Genomic DNA, 23,199 nt, shown 5'->3' with positions numbered 1-23,199 from the left:
GAAAAATCAGATGCAAAACATATGCAGAAAAGTGTTTTGTTATTTGTTTTCTTGTTCACTAAATGAAGCTGGATGTTTTTACTATGCAGCTAAAATATCTAGAACTAAAATGTTGTTAAATCTACAGGGACCAATATAGGTCTGTCCCATGGGAATTTGGGTTATCGTTGTGCATGCTCCATGCACAACAATCTGAGATATGTACTTATTAAGAGACTGCTAGGGATGAATATATAGTATCTATATTGTTCTCCGTCTCTGCATGTGATAAAGGGGCAGGTGGCTTCTCAGAGGATTAACATCGGAGCTGCCTGTCAAAAGCTGCGCTGCACTGTGATCGTCGCACTCCCAGCCTGCCTTTGTACAGTACAGGAACTTACAGAGAACTCTTTAAGATATGTTTGAAAAGGCAGAGGCATAGACAGAATTCAACTTCAAAATACCTCCCATTTGGCTCTGCATGTACACACACACAGACACACACACACACACACACACACACACACACACACACACACACCTCCCCACGAAGAGAGCTGGAGCGGTGTGACTCACGCTGGTGTGAAAACACAGTGGAGAGGTGGGAGGATGACATCACAGCACCCTGCAGTAGAACAAGTGCCTTGGAGTTGGACCCTGTTCAAGCAAGCACATAAGGGCATGTACACACACTCCTATATATGTGTATGTACACACACTCCTCCTCCACCGCCTCTCAATTGCACCAACCGCCCCCACCACACGTGCACACAAACACACACTGAACATTTCCTCACCAGAAATAACGCTGGTTGTCCTGAGGAGACATTGGAGTTGTTATGTTTTTGATTCCCAACTTCAAATGGGGGGGGGGGTAGGCGTGGGAAGAGGCGAGCCAATGGTTGGCCAGGATACGGACACGCTCTGACAGGATTTGGGGGCCGAGGTTGAAAAAAAAAAAAAAAAGAAGGTACCATCCACCTCAGATGCTGTGAAACTCCACCAATCTCTTGCACGTCTGTGTATACGTATGTGCAACTTCATTCAGTATATGTTCACCCCCTGCTGCATGGGACTAGCTCCAGCTTCTGTGATGATAGCACACATAGAGAGGAAGTGTGATTAATTGTCAAACAGAAATCCCCCCTATACATACTGCATTCAAATGCAAGAACACTCACATGCTCAGTGTTTCTAATGCGATTGAAAGGAAGGAGGCAGGATTAAAGCTTGATCTGTGAGACAAGTTGCTGATGCAGTGATTCACCAACAAAAACACATTTCACCATGCTTCCGACAAGCACTGTGTCTTCCTTGGCAGTGATTAAAAATAGTTAACCACGGGCTGACAAATATACTCTTGAGTCATGCAAACACGGTTGCTCTCGACAAAACAGTCTCAACTCAAGTCAATTTAGTAGCTGTTGTCGAGCTTTTAATCATAGGACAGGCTCTTTATTAGCAGATAGAAATTGCTCAGCTTTCATAGAATTATACATGTTCATATTTTCATTTTCAATGCCTTAAACCTGCATTACATGTTTTTTTGGCCACTTGGGGGCAGCAGAAACCAGCTTTAAACATAACATTGATATATTACTAGCTTGAGTTGATGAATGTGTGAGCAATAAATTGCTGGGTATTTGCACATCCAGCAAATATTGAGCAACATCTGTTGTCCTTTGGAGTCATGTTTCTGTCCACCTGGTGAATGAAGTCTAATATTCACTCTCCTTTCAGTCACCGCCATCTACTGAGAAAATGATCCGTCTCTTTGTCAGCTAAATGCTTCGCTTTGTTCACCAGCTTTGTCTGTCTGCCATTTGGTGCTGGGCAGGTAGTTTCACTGAGAACAGCTGCAGCTAATGTTGTCAGAATGGTTTCTTTCCATATGAAAACATGTTGCATGTTATGAGATGCAATTGATTAAATCATGTGTCCTTCTTGTGTGTACAAAGGTGGGAGAACTGGGTAATGAAAGTGCTCCTTCAAGCTCTTTACTAGATGCTCAACTATATGTTCACCAGTTTATTCCAAACTTTGTCTGTTTACTGTTTGCTGCTGAAATGGTACAGTGGGTTTATCATTGTTTTTTTGCTGAAAACAGACCCCGCTGTGACTTAAAACCAAAATCAATCAAGACACGATCTTTCCAGGCTGGAAAAATGGAACAATGAGCTGATGCTCCATGAAGCTGAGAGGAACTGCAGAATCAGATGACTCATTGTGGGTTTGTTACTATGAGTGACACCGATCACATTACAAAGTCGCGTTGTAGATTTAAAATAACATATTGACTTGTGCGGCTTTAGATTAATCAGTTTGCTAAAAGTTGCTGTATGTGTTAAATTGTGAAAATGAAAACATCTATTCTCAGAGTAACATACTTAGTGATGAAATAGTAGCTGCATCATTTATATCATCAATCCACATTTCTCATCTCAAGTTTCCCATCATCTCTTAATCACATGCGCTTTTCTCTTTGAACTAAGTCAAAGCACTGAATGTGAATGGCAAAATAACACTAAAACATTGATGACAATAGGAAAGTCAGGCAGCTTTTTCTCCCTTGCTTTTGTTTATCGGTGGGAGATGTTTCTGCAGCAGACTACCTCTTCCTACTCAGTTTGGTTTTTAGATATTGTTATAGAGGATAGATGGAGGTGGTTCTCAAGAACACAGGTAGCTTTTAAAAGCGCACTGCAACCACAGGTGGTATGAGAAGATGGAGGACAAAATGATTCAATGTTAGATCTGGCTGTACAAGAAACCTTCCACCTACACTGCTACATCTGAATGTGTGATTTAGAGTCTATTTTCTCCTCTGATTTTCTGGCACGCTGTGACCATAAAGCTACAGCTCCATTTGGAATGGAGGCATTGGCGAGGATACTGGGAAGTGCAGGGGGGGGTCTGGGTCTGGCTTGGCAGGGTGCTACAGCAGTTAATTAAAGCTGCCGGGCAGGTATTTCAGGATTAGAAGTGGGTGTGTAGAAGGGGCCTCTGGTGGCCCTCGCATGAAGTTGTCATCAAATGGGTTATAGTGGCTGCACACTTGCTGATTGTGACTTTGAATGAACTATGTTGTTGTCTCAATAGAATTCATCTGATGAGGTTCAGTTTTTGTTACAACTGGACACTGATGATTTTTGTTGAGATGTCATCTTGCTGTCCAGCAAATCATAGGCTACACATTCAGCTAACCATTATACTAATATTTAACAGACAAGTGTGTGATTATTTCTCCTTTCGTTTTCTTGTGAACACAGATAATGTTGTTAGTTCGACAAAGCAGGATTATTCATCATCACAAAATAATTGTTTTACAATCAAGAGAAAATGGCCTGTAATTATTTTCAAAATGTCAGATGACTGCGATGATGACAGAACGATTCGTCAAATCGTGATTACTAGAAAACATTCATGAAGCCAAGAAAACAACCTCATGAAGACAGAAGAAATTAATTTCTTGTGATTTTCAAAGCTGCACTAATCTACATTTTTATATACCCAAATGACTTAAATGATTATGTGTAATGTGAAACAACAAATCCACAGTGTGTTATCACCTTTCTCTGCAGCCTTTTATTCTTTTTGTTAATTGTTTTGGCCTGCATATTCCTCTCCCATCAATCCTGGGAGAGGAATTTGTTGCAGGAAGCTTATTTCAGCAAAGAGAACCACAGGCAATCTGACTGTACACTACCTGTCCAGAAGCAATTATCAGTCAGAATTGGCAGCTTGCTAATGAATGAAGTAAAACACCTAGCCCAGATATCTTTCTGCAGAGTTTATGGAGACCAACCAGAATTGGATGTACATTATTCAGGTGGCCCAAAACCTGACTCCAAATCAGTGCTTGTGAGTGTGTAAATAAGCTAGTGACTGCCAACACAGCAGCTTAATGAGGCAATAATATGTTGACGGTAGCTATTTTTCAAATTGTTGGGGAGTTTTTCTGCCCCCAAGTGGTCAGAAAATGTTAAAAAGATGGAGAAGTGATGTAAGAAGTGTGTGGGTTGATATCATAAATAATGGAGAAACTGCTACAATTATGTTTCCCACTGAAGTGATTTGGAGTATAAGTAGAAAGTGAAAAGCAAAGACCAGTGTGTAACATTCAGGAGGAAATGGAATACAATATTCATAGTTATGTTTTCATTAATGTATAATCACTTTACAATGAGCCATATTAATCTACACAGGGGAGCAGGACCTCTTCCACAAGGTCCGCCATGTTGAACTTTCGAATTCCAACAAAACAGACTAGACTAGATAGGGCTTTTTGCAAGTTTCTCTGCCACTGTAATTTTTCCTAGAAACTTGGAAGTTAAGCAGTATACAGTTGGTTGCAGTCTGCAACTTCACCACGAGAGGCCACTAAAAACCTACACACTAGTCCATTAAGTACAGCACTTGAGTAAATGTATTTATTCCATTGTTGATCGCTTATGTCATTTAAATGTGCTTTTAATTTATTTTTGTCAAATAGACACAAAGTAGTTATTGGTGTTAGTCTAACACTCAAGGCTACTTTGTCAAAATGTTTTAACATTCAAATCAAAACAACCTATTATAGTTATCTCTCATTTTCTAGTCTGGGGGTTGCCAGCTTGCCAGTGGACCTCTATGTTGACATAACTGTATAAATGAAAGCTTGTTCAGTGTAAAGGTCAAGGGAATACAGCTCGAACTCTTGTGTGAACATGAATGAACCTCTCTGTATTCTATACCTGCCCTTATCAGAGAGCTTGTCTGCTTTTCTCCTTCCTTCTCACTTCCCCACACACAGATACAGTTATATCATCCCAACTCCCAAACATTCAGTCATTTACACTCACACACGCACACCATATGGCCGAATGTCAGACAGCTGCAAGACCTGGAGTAATGTTGTAGCGAATTGTGTTGCAGAAAAGGATGATGATGATGATGGCCTCTGCTCACAACAGCAACACCAAACTCCCTCCTTGTGTACATATACGTGTGTGTACATGTGTGTGCGTGGGTGCTATGTGTTAGTGTGCAAGTTGACTTGTTATTCTGTACGTGTGTCCGTGTGTCACTCAGCCTTGTGATAGATACTGAGCTGTCATATCTGTCAACCAGAAAACAGTTCTGCATGCATATTCATCATTATGCTAATTTCACCCGAAGAGCTTTAATGAGTTCACAACATTAACAACTCAGATGAGGTGATGAACAAAAGCTTTGCAGCTTTTTTTCCCCTGCAGTTCTTATTGAGAAAACCCCATCACTGGCGACTAATGGCAAATATTGCAAACATTTTGTGTGTAAATTGTACTGAAACTGTCAGGCTTTAAAGTGTTAAAGTGTTATGTTTCAGTGGACATTAGGTTATGCAAAGTATTCAAGTTATTTTAATAAAAGTAACCACCAGATGGCAATTACACGATTCTGTGGTAACTGAAAGTTCTGTTTATTGTTGTTGTTTAATGTTTCCTGTGTAACACTGTGAACTAATAACTTTCTCACCATGTCATGATTCAAGTGCCTTACTCTCTGAAGGCAGGCTCTGACAAACTGAGTGGTAGACCAAAATAATGGGGTGAATCTGTCATCTAGTGGTCCAATTAGGAACTAACATAAAAGTTTCTAAAGAGCTCCTTTCTGTCAGTACAACCATGTTTGTCCAGAGTACTTTGGACAAGGATGTGTGAATCATGCAATGTATACCAGAGGAACACAATCAGTTTGATTACTTTTTATGTGATTTGGCATTCATCCACCATGTCATGGTATTTATAGATAGGGTTGGGTGATATGACGTTAAATACTATTTCACCAAAGGGCTGGATGTGTCCAAAGTATATAGAAACCCCATTCAGACTGCTGGTATTTATATTCCATTCATATAATTGTTGTGGTGTCTGATGCCATCTGTGTATTATTTTCAGTTTGCCCATTTTATTGTACAATGTATTTATGTTACTCAAACATGATTTCAAGTCTTTAGCAGATATGCAATATCTTGTGTTAATAGACGGTTTGAGCAATGCTGCTGCATAATACCGATATAATAAGCAATTCTTCAATTTGGACAGACGTACCTCCAAAGCTTTTTATGGTCTGTAACAGATTATTTTTGTAGTCCCAAATAAGAAGTTCCATGTCTTTGCAAAACTGTCTGTTTTGTGCCCAACTGCTGAACTTCGGGACTTATTTACTTATTCTAACTGATTCTACTGAGACATTGGCGGAAAAAGCATCCACCTCCTTATAAAGAATGGGCTACAATAATGGTTCATTTATTAGAGGATCACATACACTCTATTGAAGAAGCTTGATCATAACTGATGCAACGTATGTGTGTATATGTGTGTTTACTGCTGATATGTCTCCTAATAACTGAAGTCTTTATTCTTTGTCTTTGGTCCTTTGTTCAAACTCTCAATAAAATGTTCATAAAAATAAACCTACAGAGATTTTTTCTGTAAGGTTTAGGTTCACTATTGACCTTAGAAACAGTTGTTTAACCTGGAAGAAATCCGAAGCAAAACAACAACAACAAAAAACTACCGTCCACTTAATTACCGTTTTCCAGGCTCAGCCACACTTCACAGCCTTCCTCAGAACATGGAGTCTAGTCGGTACCTGTTGTCATACTTGGGTTATGTAAAATACTACTTTATGCCAGTATTGGATTTACAAGGTTTTTGCTTTACTGTTTAAGGTATTTAATTCACTGGGCTAGCCAAAAACAGACACTGCCATGTGATGATTTTATCTATAAAAGATTTATCAATTGAATTCCCTAAACTGTATTACTTATTACTATTATATGAGCATAAAAATATGAATATTGAATTCAGCCATACAACCCAGCCCTAATTCGATGTTTTTCTATACTCTTAAATATTCATTTATTCACAAGCGTGGTAGACTGCATCAGTGTGAAGTCGGTACACGCTGTACTTTCCCAAACAACTGTAGTCATATACCATAATGTTCAAACATGCACAGTAGCTGTAGGAAGTGCAGTGCTAATGTGTTAGGTCACAGTCTACTGTCCATTGTTTTTGTGTTGTGTCTTTGTATTGTAGTTATGCTTATGTTCTCCCGGTACCCTGGGACATTCAGTACTCATTACACCGACATAGTAAGACAGTACGTACTGTATCTCCATCTCATATCAAGGGGTTCCTGGGTCTCAACATAGCCAAGAAGACACTCTTGCACTGAGTGATATATCTGCAAGTATTTACTCATAAACATCTGACATCTTTTCTCCAAGAATAACATGTTGCATTTTACATGTTGCATGTAATATATTTCCACAAATACAAGTTGAAGTACTCTAAAAGAAAGAAAGAAAATAGTTCTTGAAAACCACACAGATACATTGTGTATCTAGAGCTTAGTCCAGAACATCATTCAGTACAACATACTGCCATTTCACACGGTGCACATATTAACAATTGTTTTGAATAGCATTTAGTTTTACTAAGTTGCAAAAAGAATGTAGCCAAAGTTTGTTCAATAATGGTCATTCTGTTTAAGTCTCCAACAGGCAACTCTGGTCAAATGCTATCACCTACTTGTTATCTGGTCAGTTGATTATTAACTTCATTGAAGTTGCAATAAAAGAAAGGAAAGAAGAGTGAATCGCATGCAAAACTCTCGCTTGTCCCTTGTTAAGTCTGAGGGGGGAAAAAAAGATCTCCATCTCCACAGGACTCTGTACAAAACAGTGAGAAAAAGGACAGAATGACCAAGACATTATCATCTTCACAGAGGGAATATTTCAGACCATCTAGAATATCACTGTGGACTCTTTTATACAGCCCCGTAATGGTAATACATTAAATTAATGTCATATCTTTGTGATTCTACCAATCTACAATGCCTGAAAACCTGGTATGTACAATGCAATGGGCAGTTATCAAATCATCTGTACTATAGGATATTTTCAGTTATTAACAAAGACTATAAAATGAAAAAATATCTTCAGTTTTGCTACAGGGAAATTGAATAATTTTGCTCTTAATATTTCCCTCAATTAACGACATATACTGGTGTACTTCACTGTGACTTATCAGAGTGTATGTGTGGTCTTGTTGATAATATTACAAACTGCAAAACGTCCTTTGTTGCCAACATTTGCATGAAAACTATAAAAGAAAATAATAAAATGGCTGCATATATTTAGAATCACATTAAAGGTAGCCACTGCAAGTGCAATTACAACCAAAAACTTACACATAACAAACTGTGAACTTGCTTAAATTACCTCTGAACACCTCTCCAGTGTGTGTGTGTGCTATTTTTGCAATGCATGTAGCACCCTCTTGTGGTAGAGTTCTTACACTACATCTAATGCATTCAATGGTAGAAAGGCTGTAGGTGCCGGAGGGCTAATACCCACATGAAGGAAAACACTAAAGAGGTGAATGAAGGCCAAACGTAAGCAATCACATTGTTGAATTGCAAGGCACCCAGCCCTATGATCAATATCAGAGACAGCGCTTGGAAAATACAACATTGTGAAAGGTTTCAAGTCAGTGGCGAACAATTCCAAGTCATTCCCTATCCTCTAGATCAGGACACTGTACAAAGTCTGTAAGAAAAGATGATAAAATCTTAATTTCCAGCTCTCCTGGAAGCCATTTTAACTGTATGCCAATTGTTGAATTTGTAGTGGATAGGGATTGCATTTGGTTACATCAAAGACACACTGAACTGAGCAGGAATTAGTGCTTTAGACAATGAACATTCTGTCCCTTGACATTTGGACCTTCAGTTAGTTAATTCACCACACACTTGGCACTTTGTGGCAAAATGTATTCCACCTTTGTCATTGAAACCGCTCTCAAATGCCTCATTAGCATTGTTGGCATTGCTCCATTTAACAGAGGAACATAGCTAGTTTCAAAATTACAGCTCGATGTTCTTTTATATTTCAACAACAAAAGGACACACATTTTGACCAGAGTGTGCAAAATGTCTGGTGATAACATATATTTAACTTTTTGTTTTGTTTTCTTTAACACCAGCAGCCTTTGCCTTGGTCCCCCGCTGCACTATCACAGAGTCCTTCCTCTTCCTCCAGAGCAGCAAGATTAATCTCGTCATTAATGGACATCCGGAGAAGATCCAGGTCCTTTTTATTGGCTGCCAGCACCTGTTCAGCCAGTCGTGTGAAAGTCTTGGAGGGAAACACAGCCACAGGATAAAAACAAGACATGACAGATAAGATGCATTGTCAGTTATCAAGTAATTTCCTCCCATTATGTAATCATGACTGCATGCATTGCTTTAATTGTGTTCTGTACATGGTCATGAAATGTCAGTTCCTTTTGAGCAGTGGCAATCCAGATCACCTCACCTCTGTAATATTATGGTTGGTGAAGGCACTTGTCTCAAAGAAATCCATTCCATAAGCCTTGGCCAGCTGCAAGACGGAGAATAGTGAGACATTTTATTAAAAGAAAAAAAAATCTGTTTTTGTCTTTTTGAGATGGGAGAAAAGACAACTGACAACTAGTTATTTCCTTTCACACAGGTGTGGTCTGCCGGCTGTCGGATGTAGTTGTGTGTTCAAGTGCAGCTTTTAATGGAAGGTATGAGGCAATGCGAGGCAACAGGAGGTGAAGCATAGTCTGAAGGCAGTCATAATGCATCATGGCCTTTAGAACAAAAATGCCTGACTATACTAGTACCCACACCAAGTCCAAAGGGTCCCACTTTTTTGAGCCAAAGTTTGTACCAGAACCCAAACAAAGAAGGTATATGAAGTTTTGCTGAACCCTGCGCTTGATTTTTTTTTTTCAGAACTGAAAATGATTTCAATGATTTCAAGCTTTTTGTAGTAAGTACCTCTGTAAAGGAATAGTTCAGCACTTTGGGAAATAAGTCTATCTGCTTTGTTGCTAAGATCAATACCACTCTCATGTGATATACACTGAACAAAATTATAAACACAACACTTTTGTTTTTGCCCCCATTCATCATGAGCTGAACTCCAAGATCTTAGACTTTCTCTATGTACACAAAAGGCCTATTTCTCTCAAATATTGTTCACAAATCTGTCAAAATCTGTGTTAGTGAGCACTTCTCCTTTGCCGAGATAATCCATCCACCTCACAGGTGTGGCATATCAAGATGCTGATCAGACAGCATGGGTATTGCACAGGTGTGCCTTAGGCTGGCCACAATAAAAGGCCACTCGAAAATGTGCAGTTCCATCACACAGCAAAATGCCACAGATGTCGCAAGTTTTGAGGGAGCGTGCAATTGGCATGCTGACTGCAGGAATGTCCACCAGAGCTGTTGCCCATGAATTGAATGTTCATTTCTCTACCGTAAGCCGTCTCCAAAGGCATTTCAGAGAATTTGGCAGAACATCCAACCGGCCTCACAACCACAGACCATGTGTAACCACACCAGCCCAGGACCTCCACATCTAGCATCTTCACCTCCAAGATCGTCTGAGACCAGCCACCCGGACAGCTGCTGCAACAATCGGTTTGCTGACCAAAGAATTTCTGCACAAACTGTCAGGAACCGTCTCAGGGAAGTTAATCTGCATGCTCGTCATTCTCATCGGGGTCTCAACCTTACTGCAGTTTGTCGTCGTAACCGACTTGAGTGGGCAAATGCTCACATTCGATGGCATCTGGCACTTTGGAGAGGTGTTCTCTTCACGGATGAATCCCCGTTTTCACTGTACAGGGCAGATGGCAGACAGAGTGTATGGCGTTGTGTGGGTGAGCAGTTTGCTGATGTCAACATTGTGGATCGAGTGGCCCATGGTGGCGGTGGGGTTATGGTATGGGCAGGCGTGTGTTATGAACAACAAACACAGGTTTTATTGATGGCATTTTGAATGCAGAGAGATACCGTGACGAGATCCTGAGGCCCATTGTTGTGCCATTCATCCACGACCATCACCTCATGTTGCAGCATGATAATGCACGGCCCCATGTTGCAAGGATCTCTACACAATTCCTGGAAGCTGAAAACATCCCAGTTCTTGCATGGCCAGCATACTCACCGGACATGTCACCCATTGAGCATGTTTGGGATGCTTTGGATCGGCATATACGACAGCGTGTTCCAGGTCCTGCCAATATCCAGCAACTTCGCACAGCCATTGAAGAGGAGTGGACCAACATTCCACAGGCCACAAACAACAACCTGATAAACTCTATGCGAAGGAGATGTGTTGCACTGCATGAGGCAAATGGTGGTTACACCAGATACTGACTGGTTTCCGGACCCCCCCAATACAGTGAAACTGCACATTTTCGAGTTGCCAGTTATTGTGGCCAGCCTAAGGCGCACCTGTGCAATACCCATGCTGTCTGATCAGCATCTTGATATGCCACACCTGTGAGGTGGATGGATTATCTCGGCAAAGGAGAAGTGCTCACTAACACAGATTTTGACAGATTTGTGAACAATATTTGAGAGAAATGGGCCTTTTGTGTACATAGAGAAAGTCTTAGATCTTTGAGTTCAGCTCATGATGAATGGGGGCAAAAACAAAAGTGTTGCGTTTATAATTTTGTTCAGTGTAATTGTGGAGTTAGAGCCAGGAGACAATTAGCCTAGCTTAGCATAAAGACTTAAAGGTCATGTGTGTATCATTTAGGAGGATCTATTGGCAGAAATGGAATATAATATTCATAGGTATGTTTTCATTAGTGTATGATCACCTGAATATAGGAATCATTGTTTTTAAGGCCTGTTCTCAATCCCCGGTCATTAAATATTTTTATTAAAAAATAATCCTACCAATACCTCTACAGCTTAATAATTAAACAACCAGGTGCAGTGACTAGCCAGAGTTTTGGTTGCAATTTGGCATTGATTTGAGGTGCTGCTCAGAAGTGCTAGGTGGATGGATAAACAGCACGTAACTCAATCTAAAACTACAAATGATCATTTTTACATTCGCAGATTAAACACACAAGATCTAACATGTTATTTAGTGAGCTTTTAGAAGTGATGGAAGGCATGATGTTTCCTCCTGTTTCCAGTCTTTACTTAGCTGAGCCAAGCTAACTGCCTTCAAGCTCCAGCTTCGTAATCAAGGCAAATTGGAAAGTGGTATTGATCTTCTCATTTAGCAAGTAAGGAAGAAAGAGAATAAGAGTATTTTTCAAAAATGTCAAAGTATTCCTTCAATATCACCTAAACAACCAAAATGTGATTGAAACTGGCTGTAAGGCAAATACGTTTTTGTTGAACTCTGAGCTGAATTTCTCTCAGAACCCAGACTGAGCCTAACGGCTACAAGCTTTTGGTGAACTAATATCAAAGAAAACCAGAAATGTCAAAAGTTTTGAGGACCTGAAGCCAAGTATGACAAACGCCAGCATCATAATAGTGTATTTGAAAGCATTATTTCTTTACCCAAAGGCAAAAATGTCCTTCAGTTCTAATAATCCATTGTGAAAGCATTACTGCACAGAGCCAGTGATAGACCCACCTTGATACCTTGCTCTGTAGCTACCTGCCTCTTGTCCACTTCATCTGACTTGTTCCCTACGAGGATCTTCTGGACCTTGTCGGGAGCGTACTGCAGGGAAACGAGGGATATTTACAGATAAGACAGAAGAGTAAAAAAAGAAATTAAAAAGATAGGGGGAGAGATAGAGAGAGAGAGCGAGAGCGAGAGAGAGAGAGAGAGATTTCAAATGTCAAGAGAATGCAGGGGGAGAAAACACATAGAGACAGTGCTCAGGAAATGAGACCTACATTAAAAGAAAGTGGGAAGCATGCCAAGATCAATAGAGTATGTATTCAGACAGACCCATAGAGGAAATTAGGTCCATAATGGCTAAATTAATAGAATAAAATCATCTGGGAAATGACAGGGGGAAGCAGGGCAGACGAGATGGCTTAAGGAAGACTCAAAGCCAATAGAAAAATGTGACTGCAAGAGGAGAAGTTTTCTGCTTCCAATATTTATGACTACACATTTAAATGATAGATATTTGAAAATTAACATTAAATATAATGAAACCAAGGAGAGCAGTGCGCGTCAGGCTAAAGCATTTGTTTTTATTGGTTCTTTGTCAACCTGGGCCCTCTGCACCGTTTTCTCTTAAATAATGCATGTTGATCCTAAATCCCCAACCCCTGTGACTCACCTCATCCACATCACTGGCCCACTTCATGATGTGCTGGAAGGATCGCTCACTTGTGATATCGTATACCAGGAAGATTCCCTAAGGTGAGATGTTCAAAGATTTCAAAACAGATGAGAAACAGTGCATTTTAAAGCACTTCAGGGTCATGTTTGAAAGATGTTCTCAATTTCTTGATCCTTAAAAGCAGCATTTTCAAATCAATATATTTGGGAACCTTAATGTGATTCCTGTAAACAAACCAGACTACCACTTAAAAAGTTGGCAGCCTATACCAACAGTTAATTTTAGATCGTAAGCCCCTAGCTGGATGACATATTTACTGAATTGTTGTATAGCACAAAACAGGAGCAGGTCACTTTTTTCCAATTTCATTGCCAGTTTCTGGTAAATGGACAATTCAATTTCAGCCAGTTTAACCTATTTAGCTGCCCAAAGCAAAGGCAAAAACCATACAGAACAATATCAGCGTGGTGGTACTGTGGAGAGCTATTCACATCCTCCTGGGAGGGAAGGGGACATGTGGTCTTTTTAATATGAGAAGTACACTTACAATAGTCCTTTTTGACAGCAGCCATTTTGAAATAAAGGGTAAACACAGGTGTTACCGATGTTACTAATTAAGGTTCCACTTCAATTCAGGTCAAACTGAGTGTGAGTGCTGCTATTGTGCATGTTGGCTCACTGGAAAAGCTCTGCTACACTAAATGAAACACAACCTTAATCAGTATCATTGATTAACGCCTGTCTACTATTTCATGTCAAAAAGGTTGCTGTGTAAAAGGTCAGTGCCACTGGTGTGAGATCAAATCCTTTTAGAATATTAAATCAGTGTTTTAAAGCTATTAGATGTAGCATCTTTGATCCATGAGAGATCCCTTTAAAAGCACCCAAATGGCTCATCAAGTACCTGATGTGGTGTCAAGTATGAGTCACGAATTATTCTTGTAGCTGTAACAAATTTAATTTCAGAAATAAATTAGATTTGAATTTGTTATTCTAATTTGTAATAATAATATTAGATTATTAATGCGTGGAAAATCACTTGCAGCAGCAGAATCAATGGAGGAGGCTTTGCTCGGGGTCAACTACCTGTGCTCGTCTGTAGTACTGCTTAGTGATGGTCTGGTACCTTTCTTGGCCTGCAGTGTCCCTGGAAAAGCAACAAGCATATATAAACATGAACATACACAAATATATTTGTGGGATTATAAAAAGACACCTAAAATATAAATAATATTAATGTGTTTGTGTGTCTTTGTTACTGTCCAGTGTAAATAATGTATCTCTAAGATATAAACTTCTCATTAAATAATAAAATTAAGTTTGTTTTAAGCGGAAGTTGGTTGTTTAGCCACACTAATGGCTATAAAGAAAGTTGATATTGGACGACACTGAGGATGTGATTGGACGTTTTTATGAATGGGATTTTAAAAATTCTTCACTCAGGTTTTAAAATTATTTGATTCTACATTATCAGTTCATCGCATGGCAACTATGGTTACAGTAAGTTCAGGAAAAGATTGTGGCTCCAGTTTATAGAAGCCAGCTTTAATTGCAGGTCTGTTATGGGACCAAATCTCTCTCCAGTGTCCTGCGAGTTCTCTTATGTAATTGGCCTAAAAGACATTAAATGTAAACACATTGAAATACATACATGAAATACAACATATTGTTTTCCATAAACGACAAAAAATATAAAAAAATATTATCAACATGGCCTCAGTGTTGCTTTGAACATGATCAGTTATACAACCATAAGCCATAATAGTTGTAGCGCTTGTGCAAATGACTAATATACCCTTTATCAGAACTACTGTTGTGTAATTTCTAATAACATTTAATTAATCTCATGCACATGGCCTTCCAGCACGGTGCCCCATACCACTATCTTACCATATCTGTATCCGTACTTTGATACCATCTATTACTAGTGTCTTCATTTTGAAGTCGACTCCTGGAAGAGAGAAAAGATATGGTTAGGAAATACAATATCACATTCAGAGAGGAGCTCTAAATGTATTTGATATTCTTCCAAACCTGTGAGTGCAGCATTCTCTGAACAGCGTCTGCACTTTTCACCCAATGAGTGACTGAAATCAATTAACCCGGCATGTCTTTAACAGACAGAGGTTCTGCAGTATCTGACACTGCTTTGTAACATCATAGAGGGCATTAACGCAACGAGAGCCACACCATCCCTGTATAATCAGCCTGTTAGAGGATTGGGCTAATGATCCTGCAAGCTCAGTCCTCGTTTAATTCAGGTCTCTGCATCGATCACATGGGAGGTAAAAGAAGGGATGAGGGCAAAAACGATAGCTAAGCGCTGCCACGGAGGAACAGACGAGAGAAAAGAAGCAGAGCTGAGATGTTGAGGGGAGAGGAGGGGTCACTCATGCTTCAGTGATCTCTGATCTGTTTCAGACAACTGACTGTGATATTCGTCATAGAGAGAAAATGCAGACAGGGCCAATTTTTCGTTTCTATAAAAACTCACTGTGTGTTCATTTTGTGAAGGACAGATGCTGACATACCTGTAGAGAAGATGCTGATAGTTAATATGTCATGCTGATGGTAAGTTTTTAAAAATGTATTGATTTCTTTCACAGAAATGTATTTTGTCAGTGAATAAAAAGACCAACATACATTGTAAGTCTCTGTCCACTAGCAGTACTATTCAGGATTTTAGAGACAATCCCACCTCATTAAGAAATCTTTCACAAGACTCTAACCAAACTATGCATAATTTTCTCAGTATTTAAAAAAATAATTTAATGTTTATGTGTAAACCTCATCGCCCTACATCAGATTCAGATAGTCTAAAAAACACCAGAATCAGCCTTAGAAACCCCAGCATGTGTAAAGCATGCAATCATCAAATGTAAACCTGACATCCAAATTAGGAAACCTTTATCGCAGGGTTACTGAGATAATTTCCTTTAATACTGTTTATGCCATTGTTTGGATTTAATATGCGGATCTGCTGTGTCAGAAAGCTTTGGGAAGGGTTTATACAGTTTATCTTTATCTACAGGCTGACTAAAATACTGAAGTTAAGTTGTGGTTTTCAACCTGCAGCAGCACTCTCAACAATTATGGTTAACCTGCAAAGTGCCACTTAAAAGAATGGAAAATGATTGCAAGTAACACTGCTCTGTCTGTGGCATGGATGTGCTTTTACTACTCTACAACTAACACTGCTAACAATAATAATAAATCATATTCATATTCATGTACATCTTGACGAGATACAATCAAAATGCCAACATAGTAAAATCACTTTTTAACATTCAAATCAGTTCAACCATTCTTTTTTTTTTTTTTCTCCAGTGTCTTTACTGTCTCCTCAGACTAATGCATTCCAGTCGATAGAAAGAAAACCCACAGGCATCTATAGACCACACTAATCCCAGAGAAATCAATTAACAGTTCATCCCAATTAACCTGACACCCAACACCCATGTGTCACAGCCGGCATCACATTCAGAGAAAAAAACTACTGAGTCCAATCAATTCACATAAAGGGAAGAACTGCTGTGTGTGGATTTTATAGCTGCATTTCTGCAAAGTTTGTATTCCAAGAGATTGACATCAGGAAACAGCTGACAGATGTACTATAGCTGGACTGCCCGATTTTGGACTGTGTGTTTGCTGAGAACAAGCTGGAGTCAAGTGAAGACTCCGCGGAGGCTGGAGCTCACTGACAGTGTGTGGCCTCATTTAAATCGTGAGGCGGCCTTTGCCTTTGACTAGAGAGCATTCAGACCAAGACTAAGTGAAAGGTCAGCATAACAATCAGTGGCTTGCCTTGCCTATGGCTTGAGGGGAGATAATAAAAAAGAGGCCGTCTTCTTGTGTCACTGTGCAGCTGTATTAGCACTGCATTAAGCTCCAGACAGACATGCAAACAGAAATTAAATATTTAAATAAAATGTAGATATGAATTAAGGGATTATCCTAAATAACTATACAGGTAAGTCAGGTAAGGAAGTAGTAGCAGCATTAAGTCTCTCAAACATTAGTAATTTTGGTCTTATATGTAAAAGATGTTTCAACCCACATTGTCTGCTTCCTGCTGTCTGATTGCTCTGCATTGTTTTATTACAGCCGGGCAAACTGAGGTTGTTTTATAGAACCAGGTGCACTCTTGCGGTGCAGCTGAGGCTGTTGTAAAGTTATAAAAATGTCTGTCTGTATCAGAGGTTTGATGTTAAAAATGTTCTAGGTGTTTCCATCACTACAGCAAAGGTCCCACTTGCGTAAAAAGTCCTGAATGTTACTATCAAAGGACAGACTGGAGGTGCAGGTATGTGCTCTGCAGTCTAAAATGCTGTATTCAAGATCAGCTCTCATTATTATGTGTATTATCACTACTGTTTAATATGTTTTAATTCAGTTATTGTTTTGATTTGGTAGTTTATGTACCCACAACTCCTCATACTGAGTGGATTATCCTGGGGAAATAATTGAATTAAACTGAACTGTGGCTTCTACACATTTGACTTATCTGTACTTTCACTGCAAACCAAATCTTATACCTTACACTGCATGAAGGAACTAGAGCTCTTTGAAGAATAATTCAGCTGTTACTGCTTTAAAAAAAAAAAGTCCTAAATCATTAAGAACAGCTTGGAGAAAAAAAAGCCATTTTACAGATTTCCCTCTTCTCTTCTGAGGCAACTGTGACAATGGATATGAGCACAATGTGCAAGGAGAGACAGCAGTTAATTTAACATGGCAGCATTTCACAATCAGCAGTGTGAACGCCATGTAAAAACGAATGGGTACACACCCAAAATTGACTTAACTAATTACCAGGGTGGCTGTGTTCAACTATGCAAGACAGATTAGGCGATGACACGTGTCAGTGTGTGCTGTAGGTAATGGTGACAGACTCACTAATGGATGGACGGATGGATGCTCTGGCACTGACACAAATTCACTGGGGAATGGGTCTGTCATCCATGGTTATCATTACTAGCAGAAGACAGCCAACAATTGTCAGCAGCTGTTGTCTTGAGGGCGCAGCAGGACAAGAGACAAACCATTTTTTCCCCAATTATGAACATGCCATCAAGCTATACTGAACAGTTAAGTTTTCTATTGACCTACTGTAAATGAAACATGTACAATGACTCATAGTGATTTATATTTAGATCAGGATTTTAGTCAAACCCATGACTGAATCCAAGACTGTGTGAAAACTAAGTTGTATAATGACTATGGTAGCGCTACTGCTCCGGATCCACACTAAAAACAAACACGTTCCTTGGTTCATGGCCTAAATTTTCCTTCATATTGTTTTTGAACAATACTTTACTGTCTTTTAGAGACAGTAGAGGGATGACAGGAAATGAGGGAAAACAGACAAATCCCCAGCCAGATGGAAACAAACAGACAAACAGGACCACAACTACAGCCTCTTCAGTAGATATATAAGCTCATACCTTTGTTATTCCTAGAAAGCCAGGAAGAATACAAGCCCTCGACAACACCATTGATTTCAGTGATAACCTCTCTATGAGATGATGTGACCCACGTATGGCCCTTTAGACTAATGAGCTCGTCAAGCAGCAGCGGGCAGAGTGTATGACCAGGCCTGTGACCATAACACCACTGGGATCGCCACCATGAGGACAGCTGCTTATTGAGCTATGATATAGGGCAGGGCCAGGCTCGTACTTTATAGGCGCTGTGACAGCCAGGAGCTCCAAGGGGTCCTATGAAGAGACCGATCGAGATAGCGGTGAGGAAGATTAAACTCAGCAGTGTGACTGAATACCATTACTAAATCATCTCTACAGCTGCTCTGTGCCAGAGAAATGTGCACTCTCGGGCCCAGAAGAAAGTCTTACGAGGAACGGAGTGACCTGTTAAAATAAAATGAGATACCTGGATGAGTGAGGGTGTATTAGTCCGTCAGGTAAGATCAGAATTCATGCTGCTCCAATGAGTTTGGACTAGATTGTTTTCATTTTTGTTGCAGCTTTTGTTTTAGCTGTAACCAGGGAGTAAAGGCATATCTTTTGTAGATCCTATAGTCAGTTGAGCTATTTATTACTATCTATATTTCTGAGTATACTGCAACATTTATTGTCAACCAGCCTTGGGTGGATCAAACCAAAGACGAAAATGTTGGCTCAAATTTGAATGCAGGTCTTGCTCTGTGGTTTCAGCTTCTTTGTGTGGGAAATTATTTGATGGCGTGAATACAAACCCCGACTGTCCTTCATCTTCTTCAGTATTGAAGAAATAATGTACAAAACAACAAGGCTAAAATATATATCTGCTGTATTTCATGCAACCTGTCAAGACTATGGAAAGGTTTCCCACAGACGTGTCGTAGAACGTCAAAAAAGCATAAAATGGCCAGGAGAAAGCCACATTAAACATGAACCCAGTGAGCATGAAATTCTATAGCACAGGAAACAAACAACTCTAGAAACATTGAACGCTCCTGTCCAAGTGCATGTATTTATCATTATACAACACTAGGTCTGGAGGAAACAAGCTTGGAAGATGGAAACAATTATAACAAACAAAACTGGATTTTAATCTGAAAGTCTGAAGAGAAAGGACACAATAACCATTTTTTGTGGAGTAGCAGAAAAGTAATATCACTAGTAGTGTAACGTATTACTGTTGGCAGGGAGATACAAGTAAAGCAATAACATTACTTTTGAAAAAAGTAATGAGCTATGAGTATAACTGGCCCAACATTGGTTATAACAGCATGAATGTCCATGTGGGAGTAATGTTTGGGTGTCCACATACTGTATCTGCATCTATTGGTCCTCAAAAGTCACACATTTGCTTGGAAGCCCTCAGTGTGTGAATGTTTTGGGTTTATTCTCATGCACGACGGCAGGAGATGCTGAATAAGATGCTCCTTATCCTCTAATGTTTACGTAAAAACTTGGGGAGCTTTGTTGAATACGACCCCCGTATGGGTGAGAGGTCCCAGCAGGTTTCGAGATAATTAAGAGCAAAAAACTGAGCGAGTGGACTGTAACGGGGAGCTGATGAATTATGGAGCTACCCATGAGGGAGACATGAGGGAGAGAATTTATATCCCTCTGTCACCATGAAGGTTGGGAAATTATTTATTGATCCCCCGCAGGAGAGCACTGATGGTGGTCACTCTTGATCTCTCTCTCTTTAGACTTTGTTGGGCTTGTTTTGTCGGAGAAGAGGAGTTTGAATTATTACAGACCCATGAAAGACCTCCCAGTGTGGCTTATAGACATAGTCTGCTGCCAACAACTATTCAGTCCAATATAAATATCTGTGCTCCACCACCTTTACCAACACAACGGCCTGATTTCTAAGCATCTAGCTGTGGTTGTAAACACTTGGTACACTGCAACAAAAGCAACAAAGAGATCCCTACATGCAGACAGGCTGAACCTTTCTTGTAAAGCCTTGGACACACCAAGAGACATCAGAAAGGATTGCAATGTGCTGTATAAACAGGACTCTACAGGGAGGACATTTCCTGTAGAGTGCTATAGGTGCCTACTTAAAATGGCACACTGCAGTCTTAGTAAGCGTGTGAGCAGGTATCATTACTGGTTGCAGCAGGTGAAACAACAAACGCATTTTAAGTTCAATGTGATGAGTGTATAACTTTGAGTTTGGGCCTCATGCTGCGGCTGTAGACTGTTTTCAGGAGTTCCCTGTGGGCTCAAACATCAGAAAGGCTTTGAATTTACCCAAAAAGCTTTCCATGCAAACACACAAGCGGTCAAAAAAGATTTTAATAAACTATGTTAAAAGGAATAGGAGCTAACCGGGAGGAAAATATCTCTATTAACTGAACACACACAAGCACAGAAACGATAGCCCGGTTGCCACCAAATAGGAGATAAGAGACACCACCGCAGCATGTGAAAAAAGAACACTGGTCACTGTACATCCTTATTGCACTCGCCTCAAAGTGTAATGTGCCTGTCATGCTCTGCACTCTTAACTATGGAGATACATTGCACAGGCCATATGAACTGTAAGGAGAGAGGATGGTTAAGCTTTGCTGAGTCAATATGTCATCTTCAGGGACGTGGCAAACCAATGAGCAAAGGCAGGAAGAGATACTGTTAGTTTGCTCGATATTCTCTGAATTAAAAGAAGAAACTGGATTTATGTCCTTGGTAACTGATTATTTATTTGGTCTAAACGACATCAAAAACTGGTCAAACATGCCCAATAATTCAGAACCCAAGCTGATGCCTTTTTGTTTGTTCAACTGTCCAAAACCCAAAGATATCCAGATTGCTGTGATTGAAGGAGGAAGCTGAAACAATCAAATGTTTGGTAGTTTTGCTTGAAAACCAACTATAGCTATCGTTAATTTTCTGTCAATCAACTCATATCTGGGTTATCACATCTGGGTTAGATTGGGTTTTTGTTTTTACAATAGGCACAGTAAAACCTCTGACAACCATCCTTGTATTAATTCTCTGAACTTATACTGAAATAAAATTATACTCCATCAGGAACCTGGAACCACCTAACAGACCCTGGGAGTCCCAGGTTTGGTGGGTAACATGGGTGCCTGATGCAAAACACAACCTATTCCCACACATACAAGTATGCCTTTCCTTTAGTGTGACACTTGGTTGCACTGTCAGTGCCAAGTGCTGATAGTTGGTAAACTCATCTGCATGGCTGCCAAGTGTTGGATCTTCCCCCTCAGGGCTTCCCTAACCAATGCAATCACGCTGATTTTACAGTCTCTTTATTCCACGTGATTACACCTCTCTAATTAAATCAAAGCGTAGCTCCTTTTTAAAATTCCTGATCAAATCTAATTTGTGGGATTTAATTGGAAATCCAGCGAGGAGAGGAGAGAGAGAGAGAGAGAGAGAGAGAGAGAGAGAGAGGAGAGAGGGTGATGCGCAAATGACATCAAGAGCAAACGCTGAAAGACCATGCAAACGAATGGGAAATTCTAAATTAAAGCAAGTGATAAAATAAGAAAAAAAAGAAACAACTCCTGGTGGCAGTGCAGAGTCTTACCGATGGTGGAGATGTGAGACGGGTGAAATTCGTTGTCCGTGAATCTGCATAGCAAACATGTTTTCCCAACCCCAGAATCTCCGAGAAGCAGGAGTCGGAAGAGCACATCGTACTGTTTAGCCATAGTGTTGGATATAGTGTTGAATTGAAAAAAGCCCCAGTCAGCTAACTAAGCGATGGATGAGCAATCCCTCCCCGCCTGCATCCCATGTCTGCTCAAATGGGCAACATGAGGCTTTTGGCTTCTTTTTGTTCACTGATGCTGGGTCGGTGGTTAACAAAACAGGGATGCTCCAGCTTCCCAGGCAGCCTCCAGCTTCCAGTGGGTGCGGTGGACCATTGTCAAGTAAGAGTCGATAAGAAAACCGCACTTCCGGTGGTGCTTACCAACATAAAAGCTTGAGAGCGTCTTGCTCTTAAGCCACAAAGAAGATTAGTTTTGGTAGCAAATCCAAGAGTATATCTTTATAACATCATGACTGTCGTGATAGTATTAACTTTTAAACTTTTTACAGTATTTGGAGTGGTAGAAAGTCATACATTTATCCACATATCCTCTGTTATTTGCATCTGTGAATTAAATGAAGGCTTATTTGGCAATTAGCATGTCTATGTAGCCTGCTGGTACTTTATTATATTATTTTAACCAGTCATCATTTCTCATATTCATTTATAAAGCTTATATATTCTTGTTTTATCTACTTATTGTACTCTTTTTTTTTTAACATAGCCAAATCAAATTATGGTAGTAATATAGTAGCATATTAAAGCCCTTAAAACTAGAGTTTGACTCAGGGCCTCTTATACATGATGGGGGCTCAAGGTTAGGTAGGCTAAGGATGAAGGTGTTGCGTTAAGACCCTCATAGTACAACGTGCATCAGTGATTGTTAAAAAGGTCATCACGTTAAGGTTTCCTTTCTGTCCAGTCCACACTCTCTCCAATGTCAGACGGTATACTAGCTCTCAGTGGGCAGCCTCTGTGCACGCAGTGTCTGTAACTTTGTGTTATGTCATAAGTGTCCATACAGGCTACAAAAAAACAAAAAACAAATATTTATGTGAGGGTTTTTTTTTCTCGGATTTTA

General features: G+C 39.9%; 1 protein-coding gene across 1 annotated transcript; it reads right to left on the bottom strand.

Moving 5' to 3' along the window:
* Positions 1-7,186: 7,186 nt before the first annotated feature.
* On the bottom strand, positions 7,187-22,451 carry rab15 (RAB15, member RAS oncogene family). The gene is made up of 7 exons (XM_051408058.1): positions 22,113-22,451; positions 14,991-15,051; positions 14,187-14,247; positions 13,098-13,175; positions 12,434-12,523; positions 9,326-9,391; positions 7,187-9,145 (listed from the first exon to the last, which is right to left on the bottom strand). The coding sequence occupies exons 1-7, from the start codon at positions 22,234-22,236 to the stop codon at positions 8,984-8,986; spliced, it is 642 nt and encodes a 213-aa protein (XP_051264018.1). The 5' UTR covers positions 22,237-22,451; the 3' UTR covers positions 7,187-8,983.
* Between the last annotated feature and the right edge of the window lie 748 nt (positions 22,452-23,199).

The sequence above is a fragment of the Dicentrarchus labrax genome, unplaced genomic scaffold (genome assembly GCF_905237075.1).
Source record: "Dicentrarchus labrax unplaced genomic scaffold, dlabrax2021, whole genome shotgun sequence".
Lineage (NCBI taxonomy): Eukaryota > Metazoa > Chordata > Actinopteri > Moronidae > Dicentrarchus > Dicentrarchus labrax.
This window is presented reverse-complemented; position numbering and strand designations above follow the sequence as displayed.